Source organism: Canis lupus, chromosome 19 (assembly GCF_003254725.2).
Source record: "Canis lupus dingo isolate Sandy chromosome 19, ASM325472v2, whole genome shotgun sequence".
Taxonomy (NCBI): Eukaryota; Metazoa; Chordata; class Mammalia; order Carnivora; family Canidae; genus Canis; species Canis lupus.
In genome coordinates this window covers 45,933,551-45,954,853 of record NC_064261.1, presented here as the reverse complement: position 1 = coordinate 45,954,853, position 21,303 = coordinate 45,933,551, and the positions used below count along the sequence as shown (strand labels likewise).

Here is a 21,303-nt window from a genome sequence, read left to right as displayed (position 1 = left end):
TTCATATTGTATTAAAATTGTCACCAAATTTCCCCTTCTTATAATTCATATTGTATTAATTCATATTATAATTCTTTCTGTCATCAAATTTCCCCTTCTTATAATTCATATTGTATTCATATGACTTCAGTTAACCTGGCTACATCTTTTAAAGACTCCATCTCTAAAATAAGGTCACATTCTGTGGTACTAGGGGTTAGAATTTCAATATCTTCACTTTTAGGAGACACAATTCAACCCCTAACGTCCTCCTTAAAGGTACACTTGTTTTCAAGTAGTCGAAAAGCTCGAGAGTTTCAGCATTCTACAAACAGGCCTCACCTCAAGTGGTCATTAAGTCAATAGTTTTAGGGCCATTTGTCTGGAAGTTTTGTTTTGTCACAAAGATTGCTGCTCTAGAGCTCATGATTCTTGTGAATTTGTCACAAAGATTGCTGCTCTAGAGCTCATGATTCTGGAAATTCACTTGATTGCTTCTTTTTTTTTAATATTACATTTTTATTTGCTCTTTTATTTTTTTTTTAAAGATTTTACTTATTCATGAAAGAGAAAGAGAGTGAGGCAGACATAGGCAGAGGGAGAAGCAGGCTCCATGCAGGAAACCCAATGTGGGGCTTGATCCTGGAACTCCAGGATCACGCCCGGAGCCAAAGGCAAACGCTCAACCACTGAGCCACCCAGGTGTCCCTCACTTGATTGCTTCTGAGTAACACTTTATTGCATCAAAAATGTCCATCACTCTAGACCTTACTTTCTTACTCTTTTAGTTTATTTATACACATTCCAAGACTAATCCAGGAATAGTTTCATTTTTACTTCTTAAATATAAATCAAAATTTCAACATTACTTCAGATTTAAAGTTTCTCCCCATCCTCAGCTTAGGGCTGATCTAATTAAAAAAAAAAAAAAAAAGAAACATAGTTTGGAACAAAGGGATATGTCTATTGTAGTTTGTTTTGTTTTCTCTTGTTACTCACTGCTGCTGCCTTTAATCTCTCCAATGGAGTGAGGAAATAAATAATATAGGCAAGAAAACATTAATCTGGCTTTGGCGTCTTTATGTTATTAGTAGCTCTTTGCCTTAGAACATACTTTTTATGGATCCTATAGAAGTTCCTCCTGACTGGAGTCCTCCAATCTCCAGGTGCCTGAAGTACTGCATGCACTCCAGTTCATAACCTTGATCTTACCCGCCACCGATACCTCCCACCTCTTGACAATGTATTCAAGATTCTTTCTGCTGATGTTACCATAAACCAGCAAGCAGTTTTCTCAGGTAGGGTCCTTTTGAAGTGATTTAAATTCTGCTACTTTTTAGTGGGGTTCACTGAACTGAAAAGAAATATGTCCCCTTAATATAGTAATTGATGGCATGCTAATAAAGCTATTTTAAATTTTGAGTTGTAACTACTCTAAAGGCTTGAGTAAAGTTTTATGCCTTCCCCAAAAAAATATACTCAATATGTTTGAAGCATCCAATTGATGTCATCAAAGTTGGCTAAATATTAACCAAATTGCAAATACATTGTTGGATACCAGTACCAGCTGTTTTCTTTAAAGAGATAAACCATTACTTATTTTAAAATCATACATATGTAGGTATAATATTTTTTAAACTAGTTATGATCATCTACTCATGAAATGATAATTTAAAAGTAAATATATAAAAATAAATATTTATGACCTTTGTATATTTTATTCGGATTTATGTACTAGTTTACAAAAATACAGTGCCTAGGATTGATTCAGAGACTCCAATTTAACTGGTCTGGAGTGGGCCTGGTTATAGACGTTATTTTAAAATTTTTCCAAATAATTCCTTATATGGCCACATTTCAGAAGGCCTGGCACTAGCCTCCATATTAAAACCAAAACAAAACTGAGATTTCTCAAGTTTAACTGAATTACTGAAGGTCACAGAAGAGACCTTGCTTTTAACTTAATATAGCAACTAGTTATTATAATTTACAATTTAATTAGTCCATTTAAGGTATTTTAAGACTGAAGAATAAAACACATGTGAAATCATTCGAAAGCAAGGTTAGTAGAGTCATTATAAAGCAATTTAATTTTTTCCTTATTATAAATTAAAGAGAAAAACTATGGGGTGTCTGCGTGGCTCTGTTGGTTAAGCATCTGCCTTCAGCTCCAGTCATGATCCCAGAGTCCTAGGACCATCCTGCGTCAGGCTCTCTTGCTTCTCCCTCTCCTTCCCACTGGGACTCTCTCTCGCTATCTCTGTCTTTCTCAAATAAATAAATAAAATCTGAACAAAAATTTAAATAAGGAAAGAAAGAAAGAAAAGAAAGAAAGAAAGAAAGAAAGAAAGAAAGAAAGAAAGAAAGAAAGAAAGAAAGAGAAAACTTAGAAGTTACTCTATCATTTGACTGAAAACAAAGGAAAATTCCAAAGATTTTAAAAATGACTTGTTTATGTAAATATTTTCTAACTAAATTTATTTATTTATTATTATTATTATTTAAAATATTTTATTTATTTATCTGAGAGAGAGCAAGCACAAGTAGGGGTGAAGGGCAGGGCTAGAAGGACAAACAGACTTCCCACTGAGCAGAGAGCTCAACATGGGGTTTGATCCCAGGACCCCAACATCATGACCTGAGCCAAACCTAGTGAGCTACCCAGGTGATCCTCTAAAATGAACTTTTTATAAAAAAGAAGTCAATTGTTAATGGTTTTGTTTATAATGGCAATGCATACCTTTGTTATGTATGCCATAGGGGTACTCTATGCACATAAAACAACATTAAATAGGAGTGTCAGTATGTAAAGTAATTGTAAACATTTCCTTTCAGCATTGCAAATTTCTTTTTAGATTGTTCTGTGTAATTTTAATGTTTATTATCAGATTAATAAATATTTGTTCATCAGAATAAAAAAACTAGTTTGCTAACATATTCTCTTCTAATTAAAAAAAAATCCTTCATTTTAAATGTAGTTAGTTTTAATTGATGTTTTTCTCTTGAACAAGAAAATTCCACTTCCTTCCTATTTTCTTAAGAAGTGGCTAAAGTTTTAACATACTATGTCCATTTGATAAATCTGAGGTGAGTTTTTTGTTCATTTATTTTATACAAGGAATTTTGTTCTCAAATTTAAAGAAAAGAAAGGAAAAATTTTAAAAAGATCCTCCTCAAAGATATACAGTGTTTTCACAGATTGGTGAACATGGAATTGTTGCTGATTTTATTACATTAGTAATGGAAAGCACAGAGATTCAAGCTGTGTTTGTTTCATTTGTGTTTTGATTATTTGGAACCCTGATAATACCAAGAAGATTATAAGCAGATCATATGAATTTAGTGGATTAAAACAGTCTAATTGTAAAATTGTCTCAATCTAAACACTTGTGGCACTATTGTGTTGGGTTTTAGTTGTTATTCTTGCTGGCAATACTGAATTGAATCATGGCAATTGGGATGCTTAACTGGGATTGATGCTTAAGTCTATAAATCTCTGAGACCATACTCCTCTGGGGAACTTGGTCAAAATTTTATCAATAAACAAATAATCTCCAAGGGCACCTGGGTGGCTCAGTGGGTTAAGCCTCTGATTCTTGATTTTGTTCAGATTGTGATCTCAGGGTCTTGGGATTGAGCCCCACATTGGGCTCTGCGTCCAGCATGAATCTGTTTGAGATTCTCTTTTCCCCCCCTTCTCCCCCTGCCCCTCCCACACTCACATACGTGTGTGCGCTCTCAAATAAATAATAAATAAATCTTTAAAAAATAATAAACAATTAATCTCCAGATGCAAACCAATGGGAGCCAAGACTTAGTACTTTTATTATATGACACATAGAGTACTGCATTTCAAAATTCCCAAGGCCTAGTTCTGGTTCTGGTCATCAGAATGAAAAACTAGCTTGCTAACAAACTTAAAAAAAGAGAAGTTCTTTTTAAATAAATATTCTTTCTTTTAAGTATAGTTTAGATTTAGTGCTTTTCTTGAACCACAGAAAAACATTTCTTGCCTTCTATTTTAGAGAAACTAAGACAAAATTTGACATAGAGAAGTACATTCTGGCACATTGAATGTAAGTCAAATGTATTGAGTAGCATTTTAGAATCTGAGGATTTTGAAAAATAAATAATAATAAGTATACTGGGGAAGTACTTTGAAACCAGAATTTGAAATATTACCAAACTGACATTAGTTTATTTTCCTTCTACTTCTGAGGAATCTCTTAGGGCTTGCTTTCAAAGAGACCCAGAAACTCCAAACTACCTAGTGAGTGTGAATTATAAGAATTCCAAGAGAAGCCCACTATCCTTATTTCTCTTCAGAGTTGTAGAGAGAATCACTAAGATCCTGAGAGAGAGAAAGAAGAGAGAGAGAAAGAGAGAGAGAGAGAGAGAAAGAGAAAGAGAGAGAAAGAGAGAAATCTTTTTGGTTTTCCATTTTCTTTCATTTTTGTTCTCTTTCATGGTAACCACTGGTCAATCCTTGACAGTGGTGGGAGTTATAGTAATAGTGGCTGCATAGGCACCCAAATCATGAAGACAGGAAAACCTTCTCTAACCAGAGGATGAATGGTTTTAAGACTGTTGGATAACTCTAATGGATTTATTCTCCCTCTGTCCTCTTGCTTCTGGGCACTGAAGGCAAGCATAGTCACAGAAAGTGCATAAAAAAGGATGAATTAAAGTTGCAGTTGTCTAGCCAGAAGAAAATAAAGATGGGCTCCTGGGAGCAGGAAATTCTTAGGCCTTATTGAGAGCTTAGAGAATGATTATATAAAGCTTGCATGAACTTTTGAGCTCAGCCCTGCCTCAATGGACCTAACACTAAACAGTATAACAAAATTGCAAGAACTGAACCTAGATCCCAGTTGGTGGTTTATTCGATGAATAATGAATTGAGGTTTATTCAATGACTACTGAAAATATTTCTTGAATCTTCTCTCTTTTTTCACCTCCAATGCATTTACTCAGATTTTTACAATTCCTTTTAGATTTCTGCAAAAATATATTAATCATTTCCTTAATTCTATTTTTGTCCTCTTCAGTATGACTCTACACTTGTTGATGAAATTAGTGACATTAATATACAAATTTGTGGTTCCAAACTAAAATATTTTCCACAGCTATGTATAAATGCAGCAGAAATTACAGCATCCTGCAAATAAAATACATGTGCACACACACAGATTTTCTAACTCTTCAGCAACTATGCTTTCTTTTGTTCTGTCTTTGCAAATGCTGTTCTTTCTGAGAGATAAGACCTTACTGGCCACCTCCACCATAGGGTCTGCCTATATGACTCCCACTCATACACAGAGAAATATGACAGTCCCTGCTTTTAGGGAGCAAATAGTCAAATACAAAAGGAAAGACAAAGTGAGAAGTCCATGGGTTGCAGTATACAAGTATAATGAGGAGTTCAAAGTATCTATAAAATTAAATTTTTTTTAAAGATTGTCTTAATTTTTTAAAAGATTTTATTTATTTATTCTTGAGAGAGAGACAGAGACACAGGCAGAGGGAGAAGTAGGCTCCACGCAGGGAGCCTGATGTGGGACTTGATCCCGGGTCTCCAGGATCATACCCTGGGCCAAAGGCCAGTGCTAAACTGCTGAGCCACCCGGGCTGCCCTAAAATTAAACTTTTAACTGAGAAATACTCTTATTTGTTTTACTTTTGGAAATCAGATATAAAAGTCATTCTTAAAATCACATAGTCATAAATATGTCATTTTAAAGCTGGATAAAGCCTTTATTTAACATGCCAGCTTCCATTAAAGATTCTATTATGCTGAAAAGCATACTTTCCTACATTTCATTCACTGATACCTCACACTTGTCACTAACTTCTGAGCCTAACAATAGTTGAACTGAAGAGGCTCTTTTCTATTACATGGAAGTCCTGGAGACAAACTCAAGCATGGCAGTTTTCTATGCCAATTTTATCTAACAGGATAAATATCACAAAGTCACGGTAATAGTAGATCTTTGGATAGCACTCAATTTAACTTATTAAAGTTGGCTGACAATTTACTCATCTTTCCCGGGTATGTGATAAAACTGAAAGAGGGAAATATTTGAGAGTGAAAGGAGCAGTGATAGGAGTACTGTTGAAATAACTTTCTAGGCCCAAGATGGTGCTGCTCCTGCCCAGGATGGCACATCAGCAAACCAAAACATAGGTAAGTTTCCTATTCCTAATAATGTTGTGTGTGACCAGAAAGATAGAATATAGTGTCAGCCCATCCTCGAATGCTAAGCCAATGCTGGACTCTACACTTCTTTCCTTATTCCCTCCTTCCCCAAACAAGTTTGACTACAGGGCCCCAGCAAATCAGATATTTTCTACTTTTCTTTGTTCTTTGTTCCTTGTCCTATAAAAGCTTATTGCCTCCCTCCCCATTTTTTTAGTTGCCTGGACCCCAGGGAATGGAAATTGCTAGCTTTGGGAAGTGTTACATAAAGTGTGTATCATCTAAATCATCTTCTTTAATCATTTTAAAACAACTTTGTGTAAAAATACTCTCAAATATTATTTACTGGTAAGGACATTCTCTGATTTAATGACCTTCTATATAGAGCAAAGTAGCAGCAGGTTTGGTAGGTTACTGGCCACTTGGAGGGTGCGGGTGGAAAAAAAGAGTAAAGTATTGGGTTTGTGATGATGGTGGTCAAACTATATACATTTACTGAATTGTGCACTTGAAATGCTGAATGACAGAAGTCAGACAGAGAAAGACAAATAAATACTGTACAATATCACTTATTTATGGAATCAAATAAATGGATAAATGAATGAATACATAAAGTGAACTCATAGACACAGAGAACAGATTGGTGGTGGTTGCCAAAGATGCAGCGTGAAAGGTAGCCAAAAGAGGTGAAAATAGTCAAAAGGTACAAACTCTCAGTTTTAAGATAAATAATCCTGGAGTTATCTTGTAGGGCATAAAACAAAGTGGATTCTATAGTATGGTAGATCACAACTCAATTGAGTAATTTCTTCTTCTTTTCTTTTCTTTTTTTTTTAAGTAAGCTCTATGCCCAACGTGAGGCTTGAGCTCATGACCCCGAGATCAAGAGTCACATGTTCTACCAACTAAGCCAGCCAGGTGCTAATAACTTTTTAAAAAGTAATAGCTTTGAATTGAGAGAAGTGGAGCAGGAGTCACAAAATTTGGAATCCATTTCTGGTTATACCGTCTGGTTATGTGGACTGAGCAAATTCACTTAAAATTCCTTAAAGAAAACGAGTTGTTGATATATCTGAGTCTTAAAAAAATTAAAATCAATTAAAAAATAAAATGCATAGGAGCAGTAAATCTCACGCACAGAGAGAAAATTAAAACTTAAGAAAAGCAAATGACCAAGGAGTTTATACAAAACAAATGTCAAGCACTGGATTAAGATACGCAAATTCAAAGAAGGAAGGAAAAATGTTTGATTAGCAAATGAGCAAAGATGTCAATGAGACAAGAGCCTTTATTTCTGAAGGGCATGTGTATAGAAGTGGAAGTCAGTCTGGTAACTTGACAAATAGACATATTTGTTATGTCTATTAAGTATCTTAAGTTGTCTATTAAGTTATCTATTAAGTTGTCTATTAAATCAAGTTACCATAAAACATTTGTTTTGTATCTCTGCAAAACCAATTTATCTTATGGAACTGTCCAATATCCTCCCAGAGATTTAGGAATAAGTATATTCTAAATAGGAATAATTTCAAGAAATTTAGACAGGTCCTTTCCAATATTTATGTCTTTGCATGTATCTTCATTTTTCTTTGTACATGCATTGGAATATGCGTGTGTGTGTGTGTGTGTGTGTGTGTGAGTTATTTTGGGGGTATGGTCTTTAGAACAATGTTGAACATAAGTGCAATACCAGCTGAATACAAATAATCTTGATCCTTTTCTTTAACAACATCTCAAAACTATCTAGGAGTAGAAAAAAAAAAAAAACTAGACTTCTTTTGCTAGAACTTTCTCTTAGAAACCCCGAGGAAACATTATATTTAATGATATAATACCGGAAATGCACAAGCTGTGCCTACAGCCTTCCCTTGGAATCTTTAAAGCCTATATTGGGAGTCATGATCCTTTCATTTGCTCAAAACTTGTTTATTTATGCTCTTTGCTTTTCATTATTCAGAGTTACCAAAGAACATTTGTCCTTAGCGTTATGTTAGTCTCTTGCATTAATTTGAGAGGCAATACCATTTTTGGATGTTCCTGGAAGGTTTTATTGTTAATTATTTATATATTTATAATAATAAATAATAATGTATTACACATATTATTTATTTATTATTTATATATTGATGATGATGATGATCATGATGATGGATTCTTATCTGTCAAAAAGAAAGGGGGAGGAAATTTGCACACCACCTGCCTCTGAGCCTGGTGAACTTTGTCCCCCCCGGGGTCGTCTTCACCTCTGTAATCATGAGGTTCACTTCCTCACCTCATTCTTGTCTCTGCTCAGGTGTCAGCTCATCAGGGTTTCCTTCCCAGATGGCCCTGAGTAAAAGAACGTTACTCACACCCTGGCAGGCCTCACAGCACTTAGAGCACTGCCTGAGAGTAGAGTATACATCACATTGTTTTTATTTTCTGTCTCCTTACACTAGAATAAAAACTCAAATATGTGATAACTTTGCTCTTTAGTTCACTGATAAACTGTTCTGAGAATAGTGTCTTGAAGAGAGTTAAGTGCTTAATAAATACTTGTTGAAAGAATGGATCCTTGCAAAGGAAAAATCACCTAGAGGGAATGTAGTGAGAATAAGAATTAACTGATTATCTCTCTGTAGCATCATCCTAAGTGATCTAAAACAGATGAGTGGGGTCCCCTCAGAGTCCCTGATTTAGTTATTCTGGTTTGGGATCCAAGAACTTGCACATTCCAGTAAATTCCCTGGTAATCCTCTTTGGGCTGCTCAGGAACCTACAGACTTTGACAATAATGAATTTAGAAGAACTCCTGTGGTTAAAGACGTCTATTTTGACATCATTCAAAACTATATTTTTTAAACAGATAAATTGTTCAGATTTTTTATTAAATCAATTCATTTTCCTTCTCTTTACATTGCATTAAGAATCAGGAATAATTTGGGGCACCGAGTGTCTCAGTCAGTAAGTATCTGCCTTCAGCTCAGGTCATAATCCCAGGGTTCTGCTAAGCAAGGAGTCTGCTTCTCCCTCTGCCCCTCCCCCCTGCTAGTGCTTTGTCTCACTATCTCAAATAAATAAACAAAATCTTAAAAAAAAAGAATCAGGAATTTTTATCCTAGATTGTAATTTTTGTACTTCCTATTAAATATCTAATTAAACAAATATTATAATGGTAATCAGGACACTAGAGTCAACACTTAAGTCTAATGAAGTCATTATATATATAATGCTATTTTTACCTGGGTTCTGATTAAATTATCTTAACTCTTGGTAAAAGAGTCCTGTCTTGAACCAGTATTAAAAATCTCTATTGAAGTCAAAAGTCTGTATTAAAGAGGCAAGGAAACTAAACCTGCTGGCCTTTTCTTAGGCTCACTTAACATAATCTCATTTTCATGCTCAGCATGTCCCTATAGGTTCTGGAGCAGTGTTTGAGCTTTCCACATGGAGGAACTTTGGTTCTGAGAGGCTGCTTGCTTCTTAAACTCACACAGCTAGAGTTAGAGCAAGAAGTCACAGCAATCTCAGACAACAGTGCCTCCCTGGACAAACAGGATGGACTTTGTTAATTGTCTTTCAAATCCATTGAGCCATGGAGAGATGGGACAGAAAGGAAGTTCCAAGACAGAGAGGAATGTGAAAAGGTAACTAATATTTTGTGGCATGCAAGTAACTCAGCATGAGAATGAAGTCACGTTAGTCAATGAGTCTTAGGTTCAGTAACAGAAAAAGTGATAAATTCAAATAGGGTTTTAACTTTCCCTGTACCCCTTCAACAGTCTTGAAATTCAGGGCTGAGCCCTCCTTCCTTCTATTATATAGAAGAAAGGCACCTTAAGAAAAGTAAGACAGACATAGAAACCAAAACCCCCAAGTACATCACCTCTCATGTGCAGAAGTAGTCATTGTTCGGGTGTATCTGGATGTGCCCATTATTCAGCCTCATTTCCCAAAACAGCCCAAGCTGCAGCCACACTAGGCCACCGGCCACTTTCTCTCCCCGGTGCTGGAGTCATGTTTTTCTTTCCCCCTGTAATACCATCATCTGTCCTCACTGGATAGGTCTTGTTAGTATTTTTGTTTGCTTACTTTGCTACGTCTGCTTTTCCTATCATTCATGAAAAGGAATATAATTATTATTATTTTTTTTAAATCTTGAGGCAATTACAACTTCCAATAAATCTCATAAAGTTGTAGTGTCCTAATTCTTGATTTATAGTTCTTGTTGCATGTTCTGAAGGCCACCTAAAGCTCTGTGGTACTCTCAGGCTTCTGCTGTCGCCTCCAGGCTAGGAACCCATCAAATCTCCCAGGCAGCCCATGGGCTGGAGAACATATTGGGGCAGGGTCACCAGAGCTGACTGGTCTCAAGAGGGCCGTGGGTATTTCAGGGGACTTCCACCCTGTGTGCTGCATGTCACCAGGCAACCTTCTCTCATATCATTGAAACAGTATCCCTAGACTTACCTTCTTCATTTTTCACATATAAAGTTCTTTTGATCCCTTAAAATTTAAATCAAAGTGTCCTTTCATTCTAGATTCTCGAAAGACCTAGATTTTTTTTCTGTAGATGTAAGTTCCTTTCACTTACCCCATTTTATTAGGTCATAGAGCTGTCGTTTATATCAATGTCTACCTCAGTTGATATTAAGAAACTTTAAATTGGATATAGGTCTATCTCTTATTTTATCCTTTTATAATTTCACAGAGCAACTTCCTGGGCTACATAATAACATATACACCAAATAGGACAGATGTGTGACCCAATCTCATTCTAAAATTATATTAGCTGGGATCCCTGGGTGGCGCAGCGGTTTGGCGCCTGCCTTTGGCCCAGGGCGCGATCCTGGAGACCCAGGATCGAATCCCACGTCGGGCTCCCAGTGCATGGAGCCTGCTTCTCCCTCTGCCTATGTCTCTGCCTCTCTCTCTCTGTGACTATCATAAATAAATAAAAATTAAAAAAATAAAATAAATAAAATTATATTAGCTGATGCTTTTGGATTATGAGTATCCAAAATTATATCTGCCTCACTTAATCTAAAGAAAACTGAAAGTTAAACTGTATTATAAAGTATCTGAAAACCATTTTGGTGGATCAATTCTATTCAATCTCATGTAAAATGGAGCAAAGTCAAATATTTAAAAAGTCATTATTTTTTATATCTGTACTATTTTTTTTTAAAGTAGGACATCCCCCAAACTAGGAACAGAGTCAGCTTCTGACATTATTTAAAAGACAACAATGCAGTATTGCCTTTCTTAGCTATTGATTGTTTCTTTCTTTTTCTTTCTTTCTTTTTTTTTTGTCTTATACTTGCCATCTTTACTTACAGCACAAAGATGGTTATTCACATAACATCTTAATATATCCAAATCCCAAAATAATATTGCCTCTAAGACACATATCATGTTATAATAAACTAAGTGCCACAAAATAAGAGATATTCTAATACTGTATTGAAAAGAAATTGTTTTGAGCTCTAAGTTCTTAAAGAACAAGTAAATGCGTCTGCCTATAATTTTCAATCAGTCACTCTATTGTTCAAAGAGGTAGATGACAGTATAAAAACCCTGTACGTATTTTATTCAGAAGAAGAAAAGGAACATAAAGAATCTGAAGCTAAGGTAGGCTGACAGGTTGATTTAGTAGCACCAAGGAACTTGCTGTTTTTTAGTCATAATTACAATAGCTCTATTATATAACAGAACAATGATTTCAAAGATTTATGATAAACATGTGTGTGAGCAAAAATGAATTAATAAATTAATTAAGAAAAATAAAATCCTTTTCAGTGTTCTTACTTGCAGGTAGATCTTGCATTTTGGGGATATGAAAATGCTCCTTGAAGTGCCTCAGCTTATCTTCTTCATCAAGGCGGAGGGCAACCCTCTCATCTGTTGGGTGACATCTAAGTTCAGATGCGATGCGTTGCACTGTGTCAGCTGGTAACTCAAGTGGTAAAGGCTCCATTACAAGTTGTTTCTCTAAAAATGAAAAGAATTAAAAATAATTTAGCCACCATCCTTTTTTTCTGTAGAAAATTAGCCTTTTAGGTAAAGAACCTTTTGTCTTAAATAAGAGTCTCATCTTCCCAACCTCAGAAATAATGTAATTAATCAAACAGCACTAAACTTCATGTTTGAGTTTTACTCACGTTTGAAATAAAGAAAATGATAGTAACTTAGAGATGTTGAAAGGAATAAATTAGGTAATGGTTGTCAGGACAGAGTAAGATCATAATAAATGTTAGCTCTTTTCATTCTTATTTTTTGGAAAATGGATCAAATTAGTGACTTTCAAACACATATAATTTCATCACCTTTTCCTCTAGATGTCTTACGAGGGGGAAAAATAAAGATGCTTTTGTGAAAAGTGCCCCACCTAATTTGTCCTTCTCGCTGTTCTATTTCCACTCCACTATTTTAATCCCAGTGGTTCTTGGATCATAGTTTTAGAATTAAGGAGATATATATACACTAGAACCTTAATAAAGTCTTTATTGCGAATGCAAACAGTATTGATAAAAAAGTAACTTTACCTTAAATAATGTTAATAATTTTTGCCATGTGAAGACCAAAGAGCTCTTCCTGTTACTGATAATGAAAAACTTATCTTTCAAAACTATACATTCCATCTTAGAACAAAGCAGGACCCTGTAATATTCTCTGAAACTACATTTTGCTTTGTTTAATCATCATTTAAAATTTTTCACAATTTTGGAAAGAAAACTTAATTTTCTGGAGGGAAAAAGTAACAACAGAAATTTAACTACACATTCTTAAACTTTACCCAAGCTTTCTTTATATTGATTTATTTCTATTTCCTGAAGTTTTAGTTTTTTTGAAATTGAGAAAGAATAGTATTAGAGAAGAAAAATTTTCTCAGGTAGCTTGATCTACAAATTCATACTTTTGTGGCTTCACTTACACACCCCTCCATTACTCCAAACACTTGTTGAACACCAACCATGTAGCTCTAAGCACTGATGGAAGAGCAGTGTAAAAGATGGAGTATAAGTAATAAATTTTTAGAGTTTAATTTTTAGCGGAAAATGGAAAATATGATTAAACAACATAATTTCAGAGTTTCAAGAGCTGTGAGTAAAAAAGAAAAAAAAAGCAGAATAACGGGATAGTCAAGAGGATATGGAATGACTTCCATGGCAAGGGCGAGGGTACCTCTCTGAGGCAGGGATATCCATGCATATCTGAATCATATTATGGATCAAACATGTGAAGACCAGGAAGAGATGACAGAAAGTAGAGAGATCCTGAGGTGGGGATCGGCTTGGCCTGATCAGCTAAGGCACTAGGGAAGTATGAGGCAGGGGCAGAATTATGAAGAACTTTGAAGCCAGAAAGGAATTTGGATATTTTTCCAAGTTTAATGGGAAATTGCTGGAGTATCTTGAGTAGGAAAGTGATAGGATGTAATTTTACATGAAGTAAAAATCACTTTTTCTACTCTCTGATGAGTTAGAAGGACTTGAAAAAGATAGGCAAATTCAGGCTATTACTAAAATTTTCCAGGGAAAAATGATGGTGGATTAAATGTGATGAGGAGAAAAGCAGAGAAGTGTGTGGATTCATTATATATTTTGGGGGAAAGGTAGATAGATTTTCTCTGGTGAGGGGTCTGTGGAAATAGGTTCAAAGTAGTGAAATAAGAAATACTTAGAGAAGAAACATTGTAAGGGGGGAAATCAAAGTTCTATTTAGGATACAAAGTTTGAGGTAGAAATAACAAACTGGCTATTGGATGTTTAGATATGTAGCTCAGAAGAAAATTAGATCACAAGATATAAGCTCGATATTTTCCAACTCGTAGACTATACTTAAAGCCTAGAAATCCTGAGAACCAACTAAAACTAACAGAGATGAGGCTCTCAGACCTCAGTTCAATCATCTACTTCTACTTACCACCCTCCTGTCTCTCACTCCGACCATCACACTTTTGGCAATAAAGAGTTGCACATACAATGCCAGTAAAACAAGCATGCTTCCCATTCTCTAAACTTGAATTCTACTTATATATCTGACCTCTTCCTTTCTCAGTTGCCAGTGGTCTCCCCTGGTAAGCTATTCTGTACATTCTCATATAAGGATACTGAGCTTGATCTGAGCATGTGTTTAGCTTTGATGCCAATAATAGCTCCCAATTGCTCCAATCCATGTTTTTGTACAAAAGTCAATGATTTCAACATTGATGTTGGTTGTTCTTTCAGTTTCTGACCATACTAAATTATCTGTCTCTTTCATGAAACTTTCTATCTCTGGTTTTTCTCATGTCATTTCCTTTGCCTAAAATGTTCTACTTCCCTTTCTACATATTTATATCCTAGTCCCCTTCAAAGCTCTAGTTCAAAGGCTACTTTTCCCCCCTCTCCCCTGAGGCCCTCATGTGTCTCAACTAAAAGTAGTTTTTCCCCCTCTGGATACCTGTAACAGTTAAGAGCACACCTTTACTCATAAGTAATGAATCCTGCCAGACAGTATTATTTTTTTAGATGCCTCTATGGTTGGGAAAGCTGAAATATGTTGCCATGCCTACAACTTGATTCTGCCTAGGTTCCCACCTATTGCCTTCTGATGAAATAATCTGCCTTTTGAATAGAGATAACTATGTCTCCGCCACCTGACATCATCTATTGACTGGTTACAAATCATTAGATGTCTCTTAGATACTTGACCCACTGGAGACAATGCACTGTGTTGTCAATGGTCTGTGAGTGACTTGCTGTGAATGCTTTAGCCAAACAATCATGATGGTGTTTAGCTAAGCATCTAATCAAATTCTTCCAGGAATCTGAGCTATGAGGTACAGATATTCATTCAATTTGAAACAGGAGCAAAAATTTTTAAACATCGTGGAAGGCAATGATAAAGGGGTCTAGAGGGAGTATTGTCACAAGTGACTCATTTTTTTCAAAGTCAAACAGAACCACTGATTGTTAATATGAAGTGATTTCAGCAAAATTAAGAATCAACTTAGTTATGCAATGGCAGGGGATGAAACAGCTGTCTCCTGAAAGGTGACAGGAGCAGCCAGTCTGGAGAGTCACTGAATCCTTCCATGCAACAAAGTGTGTGTAAGGTGGAAGGCCCCTACGGAATTGGCTGTCCTGAGAATCCCATGAGTTGTCTTCTGCCTACTAAGTGTGTTTTTACTATAAACCCATTACTTATGGTGGCTTAATTGAGTTGCTAGTCTACCCTACTGAACTATATATATTCTACCTGGAGACCTAAATCTTGTTTATCTTTGTAGCCATTCCATTCCTGAGCAGTGGTTTTTAGGGAGAGTGTTCTCCTAAAACATCAACTTAATAAGAATGCACAAAATAGCTTGATTTCACACAATTGATGACTATTCATAGAGGGATATCCTTCTTACGCCAATCACATGAAAATTAATTCGAAAAACATTTTCAATGAGACTAAGAATCAAGAGATCTTGCCTTATATCTAGGAATGTCTCTTGAGAGTCAGAACTTTGAGGGTTCATTGATCTTGACTATAAACTCTGAATGGGTTCCCTACATAAATATACAAATTAGTTTGCTACCATCATATTTCCAATAAAGTCCAATCTTCTTTACTTAAAAAGTTATTAATATTAATTCTTTACCTTTTTTGTATTTGTTTCTTATTTAATCCATATAGCAATCTTGTAGGATCAGAATAATTTTCTTCCACTTCCAGAATAAACTCTGGAATCAACAGTGTAGAACAAAAAGATAAGAGAAGGATAAGAAAGTCCACTGTTTGGGATTGCACTTCACTTGAGGAACTGAGTCAACCGTGCTCGTCTTTGGCACGGCATGTGGGTAGAATGTACAAACAGAATTCCTGTACCTCTTATTTTATTTTTCCTTTTATCTTTCCTCATGATTTTTAAAAAATATTTCTTTGGCTCATTATCTCTTTTTTTCCCTAACTTCCTTCTTTATGTTTCAGCCTTGTACTACATCTGCAAAATACAGCAGGCATGAATCTATCTACTCTTAGTAATCAATCCTTCCAATCCAGTCCCAGCCAGGCAAAGGTTAAAGAGACTGCTCCCACTTGTGGGCCTGTCACACACAGCCCAGAGGTCACAACTCACCTGCACTGATAGTGAGATATTTGCTGGTGAAATAGTCTTTTGGGGCAAACACACCTGGTTTCACCTGCCAAACTGCACAGCAGAGACCAGAAGTGAATACAGTCCTCAGTGCCCACAATACCAGAGTGCTCTCACTCCAGGGAAGCAATGTATTAACTCATAGTAATTGCTGCTTCATTCTGCACTCACCCTGCCAGCTAAGACAATCAATGTTCCACAAGCCATAATTCTATGCCTTGTGTAGGTTTCCCATTTCCAAATAAATTGACATGCTTTTGGGCACCTGAGTGGCTCAGTAGGTTGAGCATCTGCCTTCCGCTCAGATCATGATCCCAGCGTCCTGGGATGGAGCCCCACATGGGGCTCCCTGCTCAGTGGGGAGTCTTCTCCCTCTTCCTCTACTCCTCTTCCCTGCTCATGCTCTCTCTCTCTCTCTCTCAAACACATTTTTTAAAAAAAATTGACCTGCTTTTATTTTGAAATAAAAAAAAGGCAATCCAAATTTTAAAAACTCCAAAGCATATTTAATTTTAATTTTGTTAAAAAGGTGGGTATATATACACATTTGTTCTTAGGCAAGTCACCTAACTTCTCTCTGCTGCATATTATATAAAACTAAGTTCTACTTTCTTCAGAGGATCATGGTTAGAATCAAATGAAATTAATTAGGTAAACTCCTTTATAAAGAGATAAAAGATATGCTTATAATACCTTTTAATATTAATGCCTTATAGTGGTAATTGCCATTTTTACCCTAAATTGCTTTTGGAATTTTTGTAAATTGTGTCTGTCAGTTTTATTAGGCAGCTGTAACATTAAAGCTAAAACTTTTATAAAAAAATTGGAATTCAGGATCTTCTAGTCACCTGTGGGTCTAAGTTTAAATAGTTAAATAAATGACTATGAACACTCAGTGGTTAATGTTTACACAGTTTCAGGTTTCATACCTGAAATGAGCAGATTATACACAAGTTCAAAGTTTAGAACCTGGCAAGGCAAACTATAAAGAAAATGCAAAGCTTTTCACTGAGAAAGGAAACATCACTTAATACATGCACACTGAGCAGTATTCTTTACATTATTGTTCACTGTGGCAACTGTATTTCATATCAAGGATTATATGAATTACATGTTGAGCAGCACATTAATAAGATCAACACGTTTGCTCTGTCACTACCTAAAACACCCCACCCTCCTCAAAACAAAAGCAGAAAAGGAAAAAAAAAAACTTTTTCAGCTATTTAAAAAAGTATATCAACTTTCCATTCTTAGGCAAATATTTCATAAAAAGAAAGAGGAAGAAACTCTGCTTAGGAAATAGACATTTTCACTTCTCAAAATATTGAAGGTGACTAATAGTATCATACGACAATGAATGGCCAGAAAACATAGGACCTAATACTCATGTAGAGATCTGAATTTTTTTCATTTAACCTCAAATAACTAAGAATTAACTTTAATTAGTCAGATGTAACCATCTTTTACTAAATGAATTGCATAATGCTATTGACAGCAGTTCTTCTTCACTACATTGCTCAAGTTCTCTTTATTTAACCCAACATGTTAAAGAGGGGGGAGGCATTAGGAGATTGTGACATTTCTATGAAGACAATTTGGAGAAATAAAAAGAGAAGAAGCTGGTAGAAGAAACCTCTAAAACATTATAACAAGGATTCTAGCAGAGAGAACTTTCCTTTGGAAAAATCACAGACTGTATATCGGTGTACGGAGTGTATTGTCAGCGTCTCTGTGCTTACCAGCTAGGTTTCCTGATGATGTGGTCCACAGCTTCCCGTCTCCTTTAAAGAAGAGAAATCTCTTAGGATTTCTTTAAAAACTTATAGGTCAGAATTCAGTGTGAGAAATTCAGGGTACTTCTACTCAGACTCCACCCAGTGGGGATTTTTAAGCTAACTTTAGTTCCGCCCATCTCTTTAAACTGATAGTGAACCTCCAGTCACTGACAAGTGTCTAAGCAAAATGCTGCTCTTACTCTCTCTGTCAAACACGTGGGGCTCCTTTGGTAAGCTGACTTCTAAGAAGCTCTGCCCTTTAGACTCTAAATATTTCCTTGCCTTCCAACTGCTTAGAACTTTGGGCACCTGACCATATATCCCATAATGATCTTACTGAGTAAATACAACATCCTTGTTTGTGTGTGAGCTGAACCAATGAGTTTGCCCAGAAGCCCAATTCCAAAGTTGACTGTCTTCTTGCTTTAGGCTCTGGAACACACTAAGGACTTGAAAAGTTTTTTCTCAACTCTGGAAATAAGTGAATCTTGGATTTTGAGGTTATGCCCTGTGGTCAAATGCATTGTGAGTGTCTAGTCCAGAGGCAGAGTTTGATGTTTAACAGACGAACATTTATGTTTGTTTTATTTTTTGAAAGATTTTATTAATTTATTCATGAGAGATATATGTCTCTCATACATGTGAGAGAGGCAGAGACATAGGCAGAGGGAGAAGCAGGGATCATGCCCTTGAGCTTCCTTGAGCCAAAGGCCGATGCTCACTACTGAGCCACCCAGGTGCCCCAACGGATGAACATTTTAGTCAACCGTTTTAAAATAGGTTCTCAATTCTAGAATATACTTTATTACCCAATGGGTACATTTGAAAAACCTCTACATTATCAATTTAGTCATTTACAAGACAATCAAGGAAAAAAGAGAGTTTGACCATAAAGTGGAAAGTAGCCTGGAAATTTCATGAATGCAAATTATTCCTTTGGAATAATGATCTATTGTTCCACTTCTGTTATCTTTTTATGCTTATCAAAGGGCTTGGATCTTTGGGTGAATATAGTCTTTTAGGTATAAAATCAAAGAGTAAAGAGTTTCAGAGATTGGGCCTGAATAATTGAATCCTTTTTGTATACATGCCTTTGCCTTTTTGAGCACCCAAAACAGACCAGGTAAAGCCTTATTTGACTCAATCATCGCTACCCTGTGTTCACTGTATAATTCAGGACAATTTACCTAACCCTCCCTGAAGCTCGGTACCCCATCTATCAAATGGACCTAAAACTGCCTTTCTCAGAAGATTACTAAAATATAAAGCAAAGCATGTAGAAAACTAGAATACCAAGACATATAAGTCCGTAAGTGACACATTCTTTTCTTTACCCCAAATTAATCAGGCAAAAAAGTATTACCCTCCAGTCTTCAAAAGAGGGAAGTAAAGCACATTAAATTAATTTAATACAAGTAATTGAACAAAGAAAAGAAAATATATTTTATTTCATCAATCTTACCTTTACAATAATCCTACAAAGTGAGTACTGTATCCTTATTTTATTAAGTTAAAAGAGTAAAACAGTGAATCCAGTCTGGATGTCTCAAATTTTGTATATTTTTTTGTTTTGTTTATTTCTTGGGCTGTAAAAACTTTGTAAGATTTGATAGGTTCTAATATCCAGGAAGTGAGCCTGGCCTGGAGTATGTATAATTTTTGGTAAAGAATCACAGTCCTTTAACTATTGACTATGTATACAGATATAGAAATAGAGCTACAGAGATATCAAGGTCTTATTTTCTCAATGATTTTTCTAAAATCTTTGATAGTAGTGTTAGAAACCATCAAAATATTAATCTGCCCTATAATAAGATTCCCTGCCATTCTCCGCACAGGAAGGTGATCTTGCCTGAAACAATCCTTTCTTTTCCTTTTCTAGTAACTTTCTAGCCTCATCCTCCTTTTCATAAAAACTCCATTTTGGGGATCCCTGGGTGGCGCAGCGGTTTGGCGCCTGCCTTTGGCCCAGGGCGCGATCCTGGAGACCCGGGATCGAATCCCACGTCGGGCTCCCGGTGCATGGAGCCTGCTTCTCCCTCTGCCTGTGTCTCTGCCTCTCTCTCTCTCTCTCTCTGTGACTATCATAAATAAATAAAAATTAAAAAAAAAAAAACTCCATTTTGTATAATCCCTAAAGCTCCCTTCTACTTGCTAGATGGGAGGCTGCCCAATTCATGAATCCTTTGATCATTCTAATTAGTTCAAATTTACTCTGTGGGATCTTGCTTTTTAATACCACTGTTAAAGAACCTGCTTGGAGCTCTAAGCTACATTCCTATTACTTATGTTTTGTAAATATCTTTTTAAATTTGTTACCTCCTGCTAAAATGCAAGATTCAACTAAGTAAATTTTAAAGATCTTACTGGCTTTATTTCAACAGTTCATGAATTAGGCAGCACCCAACCTAGCAGATTCCTAGGAGCTCTACAAAATGAAAGACTCCTAGGAAGAAGGAAATAAGAACAAGCATGTTACCCTAGATTTAAAAAGCAGATTGCTTATGACAAGGTCACTTTCCTTTAAGGCATGGCACGGGTTTTCAGGTAGATTACTTGATTATTCCTTTGGTGATTCTTGATTGACTGGTTTAAGATTCCATTTCTAGGAAAGCCAAAACTGTAAGTCCCAGTTTGATGCCATGGGGCAAAGCATAAATGACTCTATTTTGGATTTTGTTATCTTGTTTTTAACACTTCATTCATTTAAACAATATATATGTTAAACATATTCTTTGCATCGGGCACAAAACTAAATGCCAGGGATGTTCTGTCCTAAAAATATAAAGGAATTGTGAAATATCAAGCCATGGAGGGAGTGGTGAATACAAGGTCCACTGCAGGGCCAGCTGTGGAGGGAAAAGAAAGAACTGATTGAACTTTCCTTTCTTCTTTTTTTGGAAAAAAGGAAGAAGAAATGTGTTGCCAGGATAAGCAGTTGTATCAGTGAAGTTGTCTACTAATTTCCATATAGATCATCTTGCCTATAACATGATAAATATCTAAAAGGTAGAGACTTTAATTTTACCTTCCTTAGCACCTTATCCATCAAGTGAAGCTAAAGAAATAAGTTAAATTAGCTACTTTAAAAAAAAAAAATGATTCAGTTTCTTCCAACAAAATTGGTGATTAGGGATTGCCAGTGCCAGGCAAATAGTATACTTCAATGGGTGTTTGCTGTATTATTTACCAAGTTAAATTCAGTGAACCAATTGTTTCTATAAGAATCCTAGGCTACACCTTCA

The 21,303-nt window shown here is 35.8% G+C and overlaps 1 protein-coding gene across 1 annotated transcript in view; it reads right to left on the bottom strand.

The window, feature by feature from the left end:
- KYNU (kynureninase) overlaps positions 1–21,303 on the bottom strand; it is a 128,571-nt gene that overhangs the window by 95,082 nt on the left and 12,186 nt on the right. Inside the window, exon 2 of the mRNA XM_025431153.3 lies at positions 11,963–12,145. Within this exon, the coding sequence (XP_025286938.1) occupies positions 11,963–12,145 (183 nt within the window). The remainder of the gene's footprint in view (positions 1–11,962; positions 12,146–21,303) is intronic.